This window comes from Rhinatrema bivittatum, chromosome 4 (assembly GCF_901001135.1).
Source record: "Rhinatrema bivittatum chromosome 4, aRhiBiv1.1, whole genome shotgun sequence".
In the NCBI taxonomy this organism is placed as follows: domain Eukaryota; kingdom Metazoa; phylum Chordata; class Amphibia; order Gymnophiona; family Rhinatrematidae; genus Rhinatrema; species Rhinatrema bivittatum.
In genome coordinates this window covers 174231198-174250719 of record NC_042618.1, presented here as the reverse complement: position 1 = coordinate 174250719, position 19522 = coordinate 174231198, and the positions used below count along the sequence as shown (strand labels likewise).

The following is a 19522-nucleotide window of genomic DNA, read 5'->3' as shown; positions in this document are numbered from 1 at the left end:
GGTAAGGGTCAATGAGGGGAGGTAAGAGTCAATGGAGGAGGTGAGAATAATGAGGGGAGGTAAGGGTCAATGGGGGGAGGTAAGGGTCAATGGGAGAGGTAAGGGTCCCATTGAGGGGAGGTAAGGGTCAATGAGGGGAGGTAAGGGTCAATGGAGGAGAATAATATGAGGGGAGGTAAGGGTCAATGGGGGAGGTAAGGGTCCCATTGAGGGGAGGTAAGGGTCAATGGGGGAGGTGGGAGTCAATAATTTGAGGGGAGGTAAGGGTCAATGGGGGAAGGTGAGTCAATAATATGAGGTGGTCAATGGGGGAGGTGAGAGTCAATGGGGGAGGTGAGAGTCAATAATGAGGGGAAGTAAGGGTCAATGGGGAGGTAAGGGTCAATAGGGGCATGTGAGAATCAATATGAGGAGAGGTAAGGGTCAATGGGGAAGGTGAGAGTCAATAATATGAGGGGAGATAAGGGTCAATAATTTGAGGGGAGGTAAGGATCAATGGGGGAAGGTGAGAGTAAATAATATGAGGGGAGGTAAGGGTCAATGGGGAAGTAAGGGTCAATAATATGAGGGGGAGGTAAGGGTCAATAATATGAGGTCAATGGGGGAGGTAAGGGTCAATTGGGGAGGTGAGTCAATAATATGAGGGGGTAAGGGTTAATAATATGAGGTCAATGAGGGAGGTAAGGGTCAATGGGGAGGTGAGTCAATAATATGAGGAGCGGTAAGGGTCAATGGGAGAGGTGAGAGTCAATATGAGGGGAGGTAAGGGTCAGTGGGGGAGGTAAGGGTCAATAATATGAGGGGGAGATAAGGGTCAATAAATGGGGGAGGTAAGGGTCAATGGGGGAGGTGAGTCAATAATATGAGGGGAGGTAAGGGTCAATGGGAGAGGTGAGAGTCAATATGAGGGGAGGTAAGGGTCAATGGGGGAGGTGAGAGTCAATGGGGAGGTGAGTCAATAATATGAGGGGGTAAGGTTCAATAATATGAGGTCAATGGGGGAGGTAAGGGTTAATGGGGAGGTGAGTCAATAATATGAGGGGGTAAGGGTCAATAATATGAGGTCAATGAGGGAGGTAAGGGTCAATGGGGAGGTGAGTCAATAATATGAGGGGAGGCAAGGGTCAATGGGAGAGGTGAGAGTCAATATGAAGGGAGGTAAGGGTCAATAGGGGGCATGTGAGAGTCAATAATATGAGGGGAGGTAAGGGTCAATGGGAGAGGTAAGAGTCAATAGGGGGACATGTGAGCGTCAATAATATGAGGGGAGGTAAGGGTCAATGGTGAAGATGAGAGTCAATAATGAGGGGAGGTAAGGGTCAATGGGAGAGGTAAGGGTCAATGGGGGAGGTAAGAGTCAATAATATGAGGGGAGGTAAGAGTCAATGAGGGGAGTTAATGGGTCAATTGGGGAGGTGAGAGTCAATAATTTGAGGGGAGGTAAGGGTCAATGGGGGAGGTGAGTCAATAATATGAGGGGAGGTAAGGGTCAATGGGGGAGGTGAGAGTCAATAATTTGATGGGAGGTAAGGGTCAATGGGGGAGGTGAGTCAATAATGAGGGTGGTAAGGGTCAATGGTGGGAGGTGAGAGTCAATGGGGGAGGTAAGGGTCAATGAGGGGAGGTAAGGGTCAATGGGGAGGTAAGGGTCAATGGGGGAAGGTGAGAGTCAATAATATGAGGAGGAAAGGGTCAATGGGGGGAGGTGAGAATCAATGGGGGAGGTAAGGGTCAATGAGGTGAGGTAAGGGTCAATGAGGGGCAGGTGAGAGTCAATAATATGAGGGGTGGTAAGGGTCAATGGGGGGAGGTAAGGGTCAATGGGGAGATGAGTCAATAATATGAGGGGAGGTAAGGGTCAATGGGGAGATGAGTCAATAATATGAGGGGATGTAAGGGTCAATGGGGAGGTGAGTCAATAATATGAGGGGAGGTAAGGGTCAATGGGGGAGGTAAGAGTCAATAATATGAGGGGTGGTAAAGGTGAATGGGAGGAGGTAAGGGTCAATGGCCGGAGGTAAGAGTCAATAATATGAGGGGAGGTAAGGGTCAATGGGAGGAGAGAGTCAATAATATGAGGGGAGGTAAGGGTCAATGGGGGAGGTGAGAGTCGAATACCAGGTATATCTGGCTAGGTTAGCCGGATAACTTTAGACCTGCTCTTTTATTTTTCCCCAAATGTGTTTATTAATTATTCTCATACAACAGATTTAACAACTTGATTCACAATAATAAGAACAATTCAGTGTAACCTTCTGTAAGTTAACTCACTGCAGATTAATTTTACCCTATCACATCATTCTATATCATCCGTTCCTTACACTCATAACCCATACAATAGGCTCGTTCTAAAGTGTTACACATGGGAGTGCTGGAAGCGTAAACTGGGCGGAGTTTACGCTTCCAGTGCTGCCTATCAGATGCAGCTCTGGAGCCACTGGGAGCAGGTGAGTGAGCCCCTTGTTCCTGGCAGGGATGATTTTTTTTTTGTCATGGGGGGGGGGGGGGGGGGGTTCCAGGTGGGTGGGATGGTGGTTCTGGTGGTGGGGGATAATTTACATAAGGATGGGAGCCGTGGGTCCTATGATTTTTTTTTTCCTTTTTTTAATACTGATACAGTGCTACTTACCCTGGATATCTTTTAAAGTAAGGGTAAGTAGCAAGTTATCCGGCCACACAAGGCCGAATAACATTAAAACATAATCGGCTATATTCAAAGGTGCCCCTAGATTCATTAAACCGTGATGCTTTATCACGGGAGGGGGTCCCATTATCGCAGGGAGGTTTCGCCGTGATAGGCCCTCCCCCCAAAAAAGCATCACGGCTGTATGGCATATTCCTTTGTGACGCAGACAATCATTGCAGCACAGAAGAACTTGGTGAGCAGCCCTTTAACACCTTTTCCAAAATGGCACTGACCTGACCTTGCCCCAGCCCCAGCTATTTTGGAAAATGGTTCTCAGCTCAGGGGCAGAACACCCCTGAAACATCTCCTTTTTATCTGGTTAAATTAGAGTCAAATAACTATTGGTCTGGCTATAATTTACAACTACACGCCCAAGCCTAAACCACCGTGAACACTCTTGGATTTTTGAATTAAGATCTATGAAACCTGAGGGACTGAATGAAGTGATTAATTGGTATTCCCTGATTTAATTGAAGTGATGTCATTTCCTCCTTTGGATATAAATAGTGGTGGTGGACACCATGTTTTGTTAAAGTTTATGAAGAGATTTCACAAATGAAGTTTGTCTTTCGGGGAGCAGAGCGATGAATTAAAAGAATGAAAGAAGATATCACACTCTATAGAGAAGCCCCTGATGCTGATGGGACACTGAAACATGGATCCATGTCGGGGCAATGATTGAAACATTTAAGTTAAGTTTGGGTTCTTTTGCTCTCTATGAGGAAATAAAACGCTTACAAGACGGCTCCTGTGGTGGATCTTTATTATGAGTATATGATCCGGAGATCCGGTGAAAAGTTTTAATATAAAATGAAGTTAAATGAGATCTTAAATAAATAAATAATAAAGCAAAGTTGGACTTACAGAGAACGCAGTTTGTGTCTATTACAAACTGTACTCGTGAAGGTCCCACAAAGAAAAACAATTAAATATTATAAAATATAAAAAGTAAAAAGAAAAAGAGAGATAATAAGATTATTGTGGAATTCAATGTTATGAAATATACAACTGGGTGACAGTGTGGTGGATTTTCTAGTTACTGGCTATAATTTAGCCAGATAAGTGGCTGAATATGCCACATTTGCTATTCAGATGGATAACTTTTGAGTTATCCATCTAAATAGGTTTTGAACATGGACCTCCTTAATGTGAAACCAATGCAATGCATGAGCATTTCCTAGTTCTCCAAAGAACAGAGGATTTTTTGCAGCACAGTGGCGTCTCTTAAATTTTGTAATTTCTGATTATTAATACATGTGTGTGTGTGTGTGTGTTGAGTAGGCTCTGCGGCGCGCACAAGCCCCGGGGCGCGCGTAAGTCCCGGGGCTTTCCTGGGGGGAGGGGGTGTCGGGGGAGGGGGTGTCACGGCGGCGCGTCATTTGGGGGCGGGGCCATGGGCGTGGTTCTAGCCCGGGGGCATTTCGGGGGCGTGGCTGAGGCCTCCGAAATGGCTCCTGGGCCTGGGAATCGCACACCGGCGGCCGGCCCTGCGCGCGCAAGTTCGCCTGCCTTGGGCAGGGGGGTGGGTTAGGTAGAGGAAGGGAGGGGAAGGTGCGGGGGGGTGGTGGAAGGAAAGTTCCCTCTGAGGCAGGCTGTGCGGCTCGATGCGCGCAGGCTGCCAATTTTGCACAGCCTTGCATGTGCCGATCCCAGATTTTAACAGATACGCGCGACTACGCGCGTATCTGTTAAAATCCCGTGTACTCTTGTTTGCGCCTGGTGCGCAAACAAAAGTATGCGTGTGCGCAAATTTGTAAAATCTACCCCTATGTGAGCAACCTGCCACCAACCATATTGCTATATTCTGAACCACCTGAAGCCTGTGCATGAGTACCTCAGGGAGGCCCACACACAGGCAATTACTGTAGTCCAGCTGAAAGTATGTGTGTCCTTTCATTTTGAAAATTAGTGACAAGACCCCCAGACTTTTCATTTTTAAAATTATCCCCATCGTGTACATGGAATGGCAGCAAAAAGGGTACACAAAGTTTACATACAATGGCAGCACGAAGGGTACATATAATGAACATGCAATGACAGCGCACAGGGTATTCACAGTGTACAAGTAATGGCAACACAGAGGGTACACACAGTTTACATACAACGGCAGCATGAAGGGTATACACAGTGTACACATAATGGTAGTACAGAGTGTACACACAGCATACATACAATGGCAGCACAGAGGTTATAGCCCATGTGCATACAATGGTAACATAGTAGGTACACACAGTGTACATACAATGGTAACACAATGCATATACTGTTCCTTTTTTCAGTTCCTCTGACTTAATATCATTGCGATATTAAGTCGGAGAAACCGAAATAGGAGAATTAAAAATAAAACAAACTATGCCAGTGGTCAGGTTAGGGAAAGGGTCGCTCATTTAACAAGTGTCCATTTTCCTAACCCGTGGCTATAGACAGCATAGGAAAAGGGATGCTCATTAAACTGAGTGCCAGACCGAATGGCAGCACAGAGAGTACATACAATAGTAGTGCAGAGGATACACACAGTGTATATATAATGGCTGCGTGAATGGTATTCACAGTGTACATGAAATGGCAGCACAGAGGATACACATAGTGTTCATACAATGGCAGCTCAGAGTGTATACAGGGTATACACACAATGGCAATGCAAAGGGTACACACAGTGTACATGCAATGGCAGTGCAGAAGATACACAGAGTACCCATGTAAAGGCAATGCAGAGCGTATACATGGGCAGCAGATTTTCCCATCAGTTCACAATAAGATTAGCGGGTGCATCGTTTCAGTAGCTGTGCTGTGTATAGAGGTATGTAAATAATGTCAGCCGAGAGAGACTGTGAAGAATATAAGGCTTCTGCTAATTCTTATGACCTGTCATGTCTAATCCAGCCAAGTGTGCTCCAGTAAATAATAATATTAGACATTAATTTAATCTTCAGCTTCTAAAGTGACATTTAACAAGGCCGGTGATGCACATCCATCTATCTCCATCACTGGCTCTGCGAACAGAACAAGAGGAGTTGTGTGCATCTACAGTGGGCGGCAGGTGGAAGCATTATTTCCCTCAGAGCTGCAAATCATGGAAGCAGTAAACAAGAGCAGAAAGTGGCCTGAACTGGGTACAGCATCAAGTTCCATACAGGCAGAAGGTGAAACACTTGTGATGGGGTGCTCAGGCCTAGGTTGGGTCCAGTGAGTCTCAGGGCTACAGATAGTGTCCCAAATATATGCTCCTGTTTTGATTTGACTTTTGGGAGGGAGGAGATGAGCAAAGTTGGGGGGAGATATGATTTAATTTCAGTGTCAAAGGGGTTGGGCACAAAGGACTGAGATTGCTGCATGCGCTGGAAGCATTTCCTAGTTCTCCAAAGAACAGAGGATTTTTTGCAGCACAGTGGCGTCTCTTAAATTTTGTAATTTCTGACTATTTATACATGTGTGTGTGTGTGTGTGTGTGTACGCTGGGTCTCCTGGTCTCACCTGAGTCTGATTTCTTGGCATATTTTTTGCTCTGTCCCCGGATAATGAGGACAAAGACCAGCAGCAGGATAAAGATGAGACCCACCAGCGCGATCACAACCAGGAACCACCATTCCTCGTAGAACGGGTTTGCTTTCTGGGCTGCAGAATAAGGAAATGAAACCAGAGGGATAGGAGATCAAAGGAGCCAGCAAGGACCAAAATGCAACAGCACAGAAGATCAAACCAGGACGAGCCCCAGATCTGCAGTCAGAGTTAAAAGCTAACGAGGTAAGGAGATATTTCTCACTTTTAATACCTGACACTGCCGGGGAAGGGGCACTGGGTGTCCCGTAGCCATAATCATTCACGGCAATCACCCGGAAGTCGTAGCTCACACCCTGCTTCAGGATCTCCATGTTGAAGGTGTACGATGTCACTTCCTTCGGAATGTCCTTGATGAGGATATCCCACAAGCCCTCATCTGAAAGGGAAATATATATCTGTCAGGTGTGCAAGGGCACAGGTGTTGGAGAAGGTGGAGAAGAGATTCTGCTGGGATACACAGCAGAAAACTTCACAGACCTCAGGTGCCATCCATGTCTAGACCTCTGAAACCAGCAACGTCAGTAACACCTCCTACACTTCCAGTCAGGAGCTGGACCTCTCTAGCGCTGGTGGCATTGGATGACTTTGATGGAGGGAGCATCGTGGTATGGGCAGTTACCAAGATTCTGGACCTCTTTCCAAAGTCTGCCTGCCACATCGGGCCTTTGCACATCTGTTTCTGCTCAGAAACGTTTGAGGGAATGCTTCCTTAGGAGGTCAGTGACATCGTTGTCTGAGAGCATGAAAAACCAGCAAGGAAAACTCAGATCTGATCTCTGCAGCTCTGTGACAGTTTGCTCTACAGGAGGATTTCACTTTAGGTACTTGAAGTTTAAAGCGACTGGCCCTTTCTTCGGGTTGGTGAGATGCTGCTGGTGCCGCGAGGTGTATCTTTTATTCATAGGCTGAGAAGCCAAGCTCACTGATCAAACAGGTCCTGATAAATCAGAGCGTAAGGGGATAAACTCTGCCGCAGGCTGCGCGCTGATGATCCGATTTACTTGAAGTGAGAGTTGGCCTCGTTCCAGAGAGACTTTCCCTCTGCTCACCTCCCCACCCCCTTCCCCACCCTCAGTCTGGGCCCCATCAATATTACATTAAAAGCGACAGCAGAAGGCTGCAGCAGGGCCTGGGGGCCAACAACTGGCTCTCCAGACCTCTCCTAGAAGCTTTATCTGCCATCTGAGATGGGCATAGGACAGGTAGGAGCTGGGGGATGAACCTCTGAGAAAAGCCTAAACCTATAAACTAGAAAACTCTGCCCCTTATGGTGAATAATTGGCAAAGCTCAGAGTGGGGAACACGGGGCAAGGGAGGTGCTGTACCTGATGGTCTTGCCTCAATGACATATCGGGTGATAGACCCTTTCCCTGGGTCTCCGCTGGACCAATGAATGGTGATTGCTGAGCTGTACCTGGAGATGAAGGGCTCCCCGGGGGGGCCAGGTGAACCTAACACAGGGAGAACAAGTTGAGATCCATTAGAAAAATGTAGTTTCTTAATAACATCTAGTGAAATACGATCTGCCCCTCAAGATTTCATTTGTTAAAGGGAGGTTCAGTTTATGAACAACCTTTGGGGATATGCCGGGTACTTGTGACCTGGACTGGCTACTTTCAGAGACTGATCTCCAAAGGTAGAAAGTCTGGGGACAGGAGAGGAGTTGTCCTATGAAGAAAGGCCTGTAGACTTTTTCTTTCCTTCAGTGCTAATCTTGTTAACATAAGAAGTGCCACGCTGGGTCAGACCAAGGTCCGTTGAGCCCAGCATGCGGGTGAAAGGAGCTTGATGGTCCTGCACCCCCTCACAAAACGGCTGACCTGGAACCGGTTCTGCCAGGATGTGCCAGGATGTGGACGGCTTCTGCAGCGCCTTCTGCTAGTGCCTCCCGCTAATGCTGGCTTTTTTCAGACTCTTGTCCCTTACCAAAGACATTTTCCCCCCAGTACAAACAAGAAGAATTAGAGGGCAGTTTATCAGCGTTTCCTCTCCTTCTACCCACCAAGGTTTCTTAGGACACGTTTTCAATGGCACAGGACAGCGGGAACGGAAACGGGCGGTGGCTGGTGAATCAAGCCCTCTGACTATCTTCACTGTGCACTTTCTAATAACTCACTGCCCATGTGTTGCTTGCTATCGCTTTAATCTTTTTTTTTTCTGGGGGAAAGCCTCTTTCATCCTATTTCCATTCCTTTCTCGGAAGTGTTTTCTTATTAGAGGTGTTCAGATTTGGCTTTAATAGGCTGCTTCTCTCCGCCCCCCACCCCCCAGAGAAGATTTATCTGATTAGCTTGAGTGCTTGACAGCTTCGTATGGCTCTAGGATACCCGGTCCTCCTGCAGCTGAAGGGCACGGGGGGGGGGGTCACTGACAAAAGGAGAACACGAGAAAATGGGCATCACCTGGGTAGGGCTTGCACCAGAGGGTCATCCCTTCCTCCGAGGGCATGGTCTGAACCAATGGATATGCTTCAAGGTCAATTTTCAAGCTAGGGAACCTATAGTATGGTGACCCTTGAGCCTTAACCTGACACTAGGTAAGGAACCAGTAGAGCAGAGACAGGTGACAATGTGTCAGTGAAAGGAAGAAGGGCGAAGGTGGGATGTTATTTATTTATTTATTTAAAGGTATATTTATTTATAACCTGCACCTTCCAAATGTCCAGGGCGGGGTACAATAAAAAAACATACATACAATAAGAGCAGTATCATATGAGCACAAATAAAAAAATACATTGTAAGGAGTAGCCTAGTGATTACAGCGAGCTATGAACTAGGGAAACCAGGGTTCAAATCTTACTGCTGCTCCTTGTGACCTTGGGCAAATCACTTCCACCCTCCATTGCCCCAGCCCTCTGGGGACAGGGAAATGCCTACAGTACCTGAATGTAATCCGCTGTGAAGTGCCTGAAAAGTGGAATATAAATCAAATCAAATAAGAGGGGATGAGGAGAAATGTGTGGAGGGGGGGATGTGAAAAATGCAGAAAAGTTAAGGGAAATACTTCTGTTCAGTATTCACTAAAGAAAGGTTTGCAGAAGGACCGCTGTTAGTGAGGGTACATATGGTACAGGGGTAGATGCCACACCATTTACAGAGGGCAGTATTTGTGTAGAACTAGAAAAACTGAAAGTGGGCAAGGCCATGAGGCCAGATGGGATGCACCTGGAGGCTGCACTTCAGGAAAGACAGAGCTGCGGCAGGTCAGAGAAGGCCTACCAGAATGGTGCAGAGTCTGCACCAGAAGCCCTGCGAGATGAGACTTAGGGGGTCAGTATCCAAAAGATTTATGTGATAAAAATTGGCTTTTAACTGGATAAATCTAAGAACATAAAAACCACTATACTGGGTCAGATCAAGGGTCCATCAAGCCCAGTATCCTGTTTCCAACAGTGGCCAATCCAGCTCACAAGTACCTGGCAGGATCCCAAATAGTAGACAGATCCCAGGCTGCTAACACCCAGGGATAAGCAGTGGCTTTCCCCAAGATTACCTGGCTTAAAACTGTTTATGGTCTTTTTCTCTAGGAACTTGTCCATACCCAGCTATGTTAACTGTCTCAACCACATCCTCTGACAATGAATTCCAGAGCTCAACTGTTCATTGAGTGAAAAAAAACAATTTTCTCCAATTGGTTTTAATGTGCTACTTAGTAACTTGAGGGAGTGTTCCCTTGTCTTTGTATTTTTTTTTGAAAGATTAAACAACTAGTTTGCCTTTACATGTTGCACTCCACTCATGATTTGATAGACTTCTATCACATCTCCCCTTAGCCATCTCTTCTCCAAGCTCTTAACCTCTTTAGCCATTCCTCATAGAGGAGCTGTTCTATCCCCTTTATCATTTTGGTTGCCTCTCTCTTTACTTTTTCTAATTCTTCTATTTCTTTTTTGAGATGTAGTGACCAGAACTGCACTCTGTACTCTAGGTGTGGTTCAGAGGCATTATTTATTCTTCATTCCTTTCCTAATAATTCCTAACATTCTGTTTGCTTTTTGACTGCTGCTGCACACTGAGTCGAGGATTTCAATGTATTGTTCACAATGATGCCCAGATACTTTTCCTGGGTGGTAAATCCTTATATAGAGTCTAACATCATGTAACTACGGTTTGGATTACTTTTCCCCATAAGCAACACTTTGCACTTGTCCACATTAAATTTCATCTGCCATTTGGATGCCCAATCTTCCAGACTTGCAAGGTCCTCTTGCAATTTCTCATAATCTGCTTGTGATTTAATAACTCGGAAAAATGTTGTGTCATCTGTAAATGTGATCACTTCACTTATTGTTCCTTTTTCCAGATCATTTATAAATATATTAAAAAGCACCAGTCCCAGTACAGATCCCTGGGGTACTCCACTGTTTTATCTTTCTCCACTGAGAAAACTCACCAGTCCTATTTTCTGTTTCCTATCTTTTAACCAGTTCACAAGCCAGAATAAAGACATCTAACCAGTTAAAAATGATATCACCCTCTGTCCAGCCAAAATCTGCCCACTTAAAATCACTGCACACATTTAACCAGATAAAAAGGGGGCCAGGCTGGAGCATGCATGGGACAGGGTTTTCAAAATTTAGCCGGTCAGCATGACAGTCAGTGCTATCTGGCCCAGGGCCTTATTTACTAAGCCCATTCTGTGTGGTTGTTTTTTTTTTATAGAATATTTTTATTAATGTGAGTAAACAAACATCATGTAACACCCAAAAACATCAACACAGTCTGCACAATAAGTTGTGTGTCTTCTTGGGTAAAAAAAGCTTAGTAAATCGGTCCCTAAATTTGGCCGGCTTAGTGCGGCTGCACAAATGCTGCCTTACATTTAACCACACATGGTTTGTGCAGTTAGATTTAACTAGATATTTAGCCCCCATTTTAACCAGTTAGCGGTGGCTGAATTTCCAAAGTTAAACAGCTAAAATTAATCAGTTAACCCTGAAAATCTGTGTCTTAACAGTAGGGGTTCTCAACCAGCTCTTGGGCACACCTTGCCAGTCAGGTGTTCAGGATATCGACATTGAATATGCATGAGATAGATTTGCATACAATGGAGGCAGCGCATCTCATGTATATTTACTGAGGATATCCTGAACAGCTGCCTGGCTAGGTATCTTCTGAGGGCTGGATTGTGAGGCCTTGCCTTAGAGATCTAAATTAGTATACTTGAGAGGAGAGGAGAGGAGGGGAGATAGGACAGGTATTAATATTGCACAACAAACCTTTTTTAATGGAAAAGATGTGGTGGAACATGGGACCACAATATGATGCTCTTGAAAGTAAACTGAAGGGCAACGCAGGAAATATTTTTTTCATGGAGAGGGGAGTAAGATGCATCCTGGAGCTGGTGTTGGAGGCTGTTTGGATTATTGTGGGTCCTTACAGCGCCCCTTCCCCTCCCTATTGTGGGAGGGGAAGGGGCGCTGTGTGTGAACTAAAAAGATGATCTTATATGCTCAGTTAGCCAGGAGGATGGAGTATAATGGAGGAAGATGCTAAATACTATCTTGGATAAGGAGAGATATCCTGCAGGTGGTCACTCTCTATAACTGGCAGCTGAGATGGCAGACGGGATGGACCGATTGGTTTTTTTCTGCCATCACTTAATAATAATGAAAATAATGGGATAGATTTTAAAAGAGTTACGCGCATAAGTTATGCGCGTAACCCTTTTAAAACCCCCCTGCGTGCGCCGAGCCTATTTTGCATAGGCTCGGCGGCGTGCGCAAGCCCTGGGACGTGCGTAAGTCCCGGAGCTTCACTGGGGGGTGTCGGGGGGCGGCGCGATGTTTGGGGCGTTCCGGGGGCGCGGCCGAGGCCTCCGGAACAGCCCCCGGGTCGGGTGATGGTGCTCCAGCAGCCCTCTGGCAGGCGTAACTTTGTTGACAAAGGTAGGGGGGTTGTAGATAGGGCTGGGGGGGTGGGTTAGGTAGGGGAAGGGAGGGGAAGGTGGGAGGAGGCCGAAGGAAAGTTCCCTCCGAGGCCGCTCCGATTTCGGAGCGGCCTCGGAGGGAACGGGCAGCGCGCGCAGGGCTCGGCACGCACAAGTTGCACAAATGTGCACCCCCTTGTGCATACCGACCCCGTACTTTTGTTTGCGCCTGGTGCACGAACAAAAGTACGCACGGGCGCACTTTTAGAAAATCTACCCCAATATGTTATGTCTGTTAGCACATTATTTCTTCCATTTTGCTTCTGATGCACTGAAAGTGTATTTATTTATTTAGATTTTTAAAAAAAAATTTATATTCCGCTTTTCGCACTTTTTCAGCACTTCAAAGTGGATTACATTTAGGCACGGTATGTATTTCCCTATCCCCTCAGGGCTTACAATCTAAGTTTGTACCTGAGGCAATGGAGGGTAAAGTGACTTGCTCAAGGTCACAAGGAGTGGCAGTGGGACATGAACCCTGAAAGTGTAGTATATTTAGGGGTTATCCTTAAACAATCAACTGACATGATAAGACATGCTTCTCAAACTCTACCTTCCCCTGGGCCTGTGGTGATGTTGGCCTCTAGCTCCGGTCCATAAGTGAAGGTCTTGGCCCGTATGCGAAACCTGTAAGTCATGCCCTCCGCCAGGTCCTTCAGCTTCATCCAGAGCGGGCTGTTCCCCTTCACATCTACGGTCACAATCTTACTCACACCTTGAGTTAAATCAAAACAAAAAGGCATGAGATGTCCTCAGGGGCTGGAGGGGGGGGGGGGGGCCCTCTCATCGCAGGTCTCCGAAGCTTCCCGGGGGGATATAGCATGAGTTTATCTGGCTTAACTGGCTCCAAGATACCCCTGCATCATTCTTCTACGATGATGATAAGACCAGCACCATGCTAAGTGAGAGTTTTACCACCCATGAGGTTTTCAAAAGCATCTTTGCATAACGCAAAGTGCATTTGGTATGACAGTACTGTGACCGAGACACGACACACAGAAACAGAGGACCGCATACACCGGGGGAAGCAGGGAATGAAAAGGTCACCAGCATGTACATGCCAAGTCAGATGAGAGGGTACCCGAGCAGGCAGTGGTGACTAGAAGTCCAGAATGGCAGTGGTGATGGGGTGATGGTGTAGATAGATAGAGAGTTGGACTCAGAAGGGAGAGGATATTTAAGCTGAAAGTTAAAGAGGGAAGAGCCAGGACAGTGAAGGCAGACAGGGAGAGAAGAGATCTGGGTGTGGGGTGATGAGACAGAAAGGGAAACAAGGAAAGGATGGGAGGAGGAGACGAGTGCAATTGGGTGAGATAAAGAGGTACAGAACTACTCTCCCATTCGAGCACGTGGACCCTGCAACAACTAAGCAGTTATTCTGCAACTTCTGGTCATGTCTTAATTATAAGGAATTAATAGGATGGGGAAGGGCTCATTATAATTGGAGTGTGTGTGTGCGCTTGTCATGGGAGTCAAGATTTGAGATGGGAGGGGCTATGCAATAATTGATGAATGTGGGGGTGGGCGGAGTTACATGGTGCAGGATTTGTTGATACTGCCCTTAGCAGAAGGCATGGATATTACTACCCTTAACTAATAAGCCTTGATGCTTTTAATGCAACTGCAACACTGCTCCCTATTTCGACAGCAGAGGGAAAAGGAGAATTGGATTCAGACAACAACCAACAGGGCCCCAGCTTCTATGGTCTGGGATACTGGTATGCAGACAAAAAGGGAAAAAGCACAGGACTGCATCTACGGCCAAGTCCATAAGCAAAGCATGTCCGCACTATCTGAATTTTCAAGAAAGCTCATCATCCAGTAAAAAAGGTTGCTAACTGCAATTTGTATGGGTTATCATAAGGCTTGGGGATACTATCTTTAAGAGAAACATGGGAGTAACCTGCATGGAGCAGCAGTTACTGCCTTAGGAAGCTTGCTGGGCAGGCTGGATGGACTAATTGGTCCTCTTCTGCTGTCATTAGTATGTTATTATATCATGAGGTAATGTTTCAGTATGTGCACAGCAGAGGAGGGGATACATGATTTCAGTAGTGGGGGAGGGGAGTCATAAGCTAAAGGTGTTTTTATCTCACAGAGACTATAATGGAGCAGCAATGGGTTTTGTGATGGGGAAGGAGCAGGGATCTAGGATTGTCTTCACGTACCATCCACGGGGGTGCAGGGTTCATAGATGAGCCGGTAACCTTCCAGGATGCCATTGGGGAATGCAGGTGGCTCCCAAGACACATTGACGGAGGTCGTGGTGAGTTCACTGAAGCGAATGGCGCTGGGAGCACTTGGAGCTGGGAGAAGAGAAACATCCTTTGTTGTTAAACTACTCCGGCTCACAAGAGATCCAATGAATGCCCAGCAGAGCTCCAGTCAACCTCTCCCTGGCAAATCTGTGCAGGGTTGAGAACTCTAAACTCATGTCCGAGAGCAGGCAGCTCACTCTAACGCATTGCAGCAAAAAAAGTGTTTGAAATCCGAGTTTTTAAACTCCAGGACTGAATATTTTCAATATATCTAAAGGGGAAAAAAGAAAATCCAGTTTCAGCCCTGGAAACTTCCTGCTCTCCAGAGGATGAGAACAGAGGCATCCCTGTGCTGCCAGCATTCAGAGATTGTATCGCTGCTTTCAGAGCCCCCAACAACCCGCCACAGACCTCGGCAGTCCTGATGTCAACCAGATGGGTAAGTGCAGTCAGCCTAGAGAAATCTTTCTGTGAAGCTTTCCTCTCCACTGTTCTCCCTCCCCTCCCAAGCAGAGGAATCTGAGCACATCACAGGGCTGCTGGCATAGAAACAAAGAGTATGCCAGCAGGTAAGGACTGTATGGACCAGCCAGTCCTTCTCAAAGTTCCTTTTTGGTGCAAAGCCACGGACCTCAGCGGAAGTTCCTAATATCTGCTCCTAGTCCTGGGACTGAGAGCCATGCCAGCAGGGAGAAGACTGCCTTAGGGAGGTGACGGGAGCCCTGATGGCCACAGGAAACCCTGAGCAGAAAATGTGAAACTTGGTACTCAGTTTTTAAGGGGAGGTTGGAAGAAAGAATCTATTGTCAGCAGTTCATGTAGTTTTTAAGCTGTTGATCTAGAGCCACCGGGGATGATTTTTTTGTCAAGCATAAGACAGAATGCATGGGAGGGTTCTGCAGGGGTCAGAGGGCAGCCAAGTGGCTTACACTCGGAGCTAGCCTCAAAGTGATGGATACTTTGGGTGTTGGAATAAACAGGCCTGGGTCACCTGCTGTCCGTGGCCTGCAGTCAGCGGAGACCTGCTCTGCTAGGAAGAAAATGGGCAACACAATGTAGACAATTCAGAGAAATGGGAGGGCTGCCAAAAAGCTGCAAGCCATCATGGACAGGCTGAGCCAGTCCTGGTTTCTATCCCGCTGCACCCATAGACTTTCTCCCATTCAAGATACAATGAGGGTAAAAGCAGGGCTGGGTCAGACTGATCCTTGTGAGAATGGCGGAGACCCCGCCATTCTCAAACGGTGACAGGCGGCTCACTTGCTTTGCCCCCACCTGCTTGCTGTGTCTGCCCCTTGATGGCCAGGCTCAGGGGCCCATCCCCCGCTGCGTTGAAGGCTGACACTCTAATGAGATAGGACGTGTATCCTGTCAAGTTCTTTATCTTCACCCCGTTCTCCGGCAGGAACAGCGTTTTCACCTTCTCCGTTTCATTCTTCCGCTTAAACTCCCAGAAATAGATCTGCAGTTAAACAGGAGACAGCAAGTGACAAGAGAAAGAGGAATGGTGTCTACCTTACTCCGAGTCTAAAAAGCAATAGAGTTACAATAACATTTAGAACAGATGCAGTGTGACTGTTGTGCCCAGTTTAGGGATACCGCACAGTATACAGGAAGTACAAATACAGCCAGCTGGTTTCACAAACATTGCAAACGTGTGCCACCATGTGTCCATAACTGGAGTTGCAGTCATCTTTTCAATAGGGGGGGGTTTCCCTCCCACTCCTCCCCTGGCATCCTTAATTCTTCATCCTTACTCTGAAGACCCCTAAGGCACCTTTCTTTCAGAGGAAGTCAGGATCAGCCGCCTACAAACTTCTGACAATAAAGCAAGGGAGGATCCCAGGAGAGGAGAATCAAGGCAGACTCCTGCAAGCCATCGTGGTGAACCGAGCATTATGACGCTGAATCTTTACACTAATTATGGGACAGGCTGCCGTGTAGCTGACAACATCATGGCTCACTTTTCCGTACACTGAAACAATGGCATTGCCGACGCGTGAGAGTTTGTTTCCATTTGGAGAGAGCTGGAATTTGATAATGCTTTTTCTGATTATATTTTCTGTTCAGGATTCTGCAGTTGAATATAAAAAGTATATTAAAAAAAAAAAACAAAAACCTACGGTACCAGCATATGTAAAAGAAAGTGAAAATAAAGGGAGACATATAAACATATTGGGACCATGAGGTTTTAATCGTAGACAGGGCCGGCTTTCGGGTTGTACAACCTGTGCAGTGGCACAGGGCGTCAAGCTCAAGGGGTGGGGGGGGGGGGGCCCTTCCGCACCCTTCCATATGTCATCTGCTAGCAGGAGCATCAGGAAGGCCGTGGAGAAGGAAAGGGGCGTCCATCTGTGGTGGCAGGTGAAGGATCAGCTTGTAAGGAGGAGGAAGCGAGGAGGTGGGAAAAAGAGGAGGGGATGCTGCTGGGCAGAAAAGGGGAAAGAGAACGAGGGGGGATGCTGGTGCTGGCGAGAAGGTGAGAGAAGTGTTGGACGGGCAGGGGGAGGGCTGGGTGTTCTGTGCTGGAGCCACTGACAAAAGCAGGGAGGGCTGTGCCCGAGCTGCCATCCAGGAAGAGGCGCCAATTTCAGTCCTTGCACCGGACGCCAGTTAGCCTAGAGCCGGTCCTGATCATCGGGCCCCAGACAGAACGAGCATTTTTGTTTCAGGTTTTTTTTCTGCACATAGGGAGGGCAGCGTTCAAAGCCATTTCAGCGGGTAAAATGGGTTTTACCTGCATTAATCGTCTGCCCAAAAACTGCCGTGTGATGACCTCCAGCCACACAGAGAGGAGGCGTTCCCGGGGCGTCTTTAGGGTAGGGGAGGAAAGCATCACATGGAGATTGCAGGAAAAACAAAGCAGGCACAAGTGTCCGCTCTTATGTTGCGCCTACAGCAAGTTTCCACACGATAGGATGCATGGACTTTCGCTTTGAAACTGGTGCCAAAGTCCGCAGGCAAACAATATCTGTGGCCTTTATCCCAATGTGGACTGTTTCAAAATCACCTGCAAACTAGACCATACGGTATTCATTACAAAATTGTCCAGTGACGCTTTGTAATTTTGCACACTTCCAGGGCCGGTGCTAAGGTTTTTTGCTTCCCTATGTGAACAATTAATGTGCGCCCCTCTCCATTTCATTCAGTCTCTGTCCTGGGTCCATCAAAAAAACGCCCAGCTCCCTCCAGCAATCTTATTTTTAAAATCTGACACCCTCCCCCAAAGGGAACCCATGGTCAAGGGAAGGGTATTAGGTACCCTAGGCAAACCTTACAGCCTTGCACAAACACACACACCCTCTACAGACACACACACACAATTCAATTATGCTTTTATAACAGATTTTACATGAAAAAAGAACATTCAAAAGTACAGTCTTCTGAGGCAAAAATATCACTTGCAACATGCATATTATATTTACATACACTGCTGTGGGGTGAACCAGAAAACACTGAAAAAAGGTCACTTGGAATTCCTATGGAATTAGACTTTTTGTAATGCGTGCTGCGTGTGGACTTGGCCCTCAGACAGCCATGAATAAACGGAATTACCATTACAATACAGTAAACCTCCCATACCAAAACAACCCTAACTGCCAGCACTCAAACAGTAACAACCTTATCTATGAAAAGGCAACACTGCACATATGACACCAAGACCCAGGGGCGGTTCTACAATGAGGCAGGGTGAGGCGGCCGCTTCAGGTGGCAAGATTTTGAGGCGGCAAAATTGCCCCCCTGAAGCCTTCCTGCCGCAGCCGCCTCAACCTTCATTCTGTCGGCAGGAAAACCTGCAGTGCTGGCGGCGTGGAGCAGTGACCCGCTGGCGGGGTTACTGTAGCTGGCGTACAGCTGACATCCACCGTGCTCTCATAATGTGGCTGAAAAGCCGCTTCCCCTCCTCCCAATACAGCTCTTTCTCTTGAAGACCAGAGCTCTGCCTCCCAAGTGAAGAACCGACGCGCCGGCAACTGGCATCCCCCCTAGCCCTCAGGGCCGTCCGTGAAGGCGGAAGTGGGGGAGGGGGGGAAGCTAAACCGGGACAGCACTGCTGCTTAGCTCAGTGACAGCGTGCATAGGCAGTGAGAAGCAATGCGGCCTGTGGGGTCCGCATGAATTGCCATCAGCCTTCTTTAGTCCAGTCGAAGCAGGAAGAGCAACGCGACGCTCAGGCCACAAAAAGAAGCATTGGCTCCCCCAGACCCCCTGGCAGTCAGGTACAGGAGAAAGCGCAGCTCGCAGTGTAGCAAAAAGGTGCATCAGCTCCCCTCCCCCTGAAACGCAGGAACAGGAGGAGCAGCGTGGCTCGTGGTGACGCTAGAAGTATCAATAGCCTCCCCCCGCCGCTATCGGGAACAAGAAGAGAGCGTGCTGCACGGGTCACAAAATGAAGCATCGGCCTGCCCCTGGCAGTCAGGAGCAGGAGGAGAAGTGTGGCCTGCTAGCTGAAAGAAGTGCCATCGGTCTAACCTCCCTATCGTCAGGGGCAGGAGCAGCAGGGCCCCAAGCTAGAAGGAAAAGGAAAAGTCTGATGGGCCGAAGGAAAAGGATTCAGCTGCTGATCTTGTGCTTCCAGAGGAGGGGAAACAAATGAGAAAGCAAGCGTGCATGTGTTTATATGTGATTGAGCATGTGACAGTAGGTATGTGTGTGATTGAGCTTGGGTGTGTATATATATATGTGTATATATATATATATATGAGTGTGTGTGTGTATATGTGTATATATGAGAGGGGGTTTGTGTATGTATGTGTGTGTGTATGAGAGGGTGGTGGGGGTGGTGTATGTGTCTGAGAGGGTGGTGGGGTGTGTCTGTGTGTATATATGAAAGGATGTGTATGTGTGTGTAAATGTATATATGAGAGGGTGTATGTGTGTGTTTGAGAGGGTGGTGGGGTGTGTCTGGGTGTATATATGAAAGGATGTGTATGTGTGTGTAAATGTATATATGAGAGGGTGTATGTGTGTGTTTGAGAGGGTGTTGGGGTGTGTCTGTGTCTATATATGAAAGGATGTGTATGTGTGTGTAAATGTATATATGAGAGGGTGTATGTGTGTGTTTGAGAGGGTGTTGGGGGTGTGTGTA

General features: G+C 47.2%; 1 protein-coding gene across 4 annotated transcripts in view; it reads right to left on the bottom strand.

Annotated features, from left to right (window-relative positions):
- Positions 1 to 19522, bottom strand: part of SDK2 (sidekick cell adhesion molecule 2) — a 577803-nt gene that overhangs the window by 33507 nt on the left and 524774 nt on the right. For 2 of the 4 annotated variants that reach the window (XM_029599248.1, XM_029599250.1), the window contains 6 exons: positions 15709 to 15895; positions 14344 to 14481; positions 12729 to 12890; positions 7573 to 7698; positions 6450 to 6623; positions 6161 to 6301 (listed from right to left, as the gene is read on the bottom strand). In XM_029599248.1, coding sequence (XP_029455108.1) covers positions 6161 to 6301; positions 6450 to 6623; positions 7573 to 7698; positions 12729 to 12890; positions 14344 to 14481; positions 15709 to 15895 — 928 coding nt within the window. The remainder of the gene's footprint in view (positions 1 to 6160; positions 6302 to 6449; positions 6624 to 7572; positions 7699 to 12728; positions 12891 to 14343; positions 14482 to 15708; positions 15896 to 19522) is intronic. The other 2 variants (XM_029599249.1, XM_029599252.1) reach the window with 1 other exon arrangement.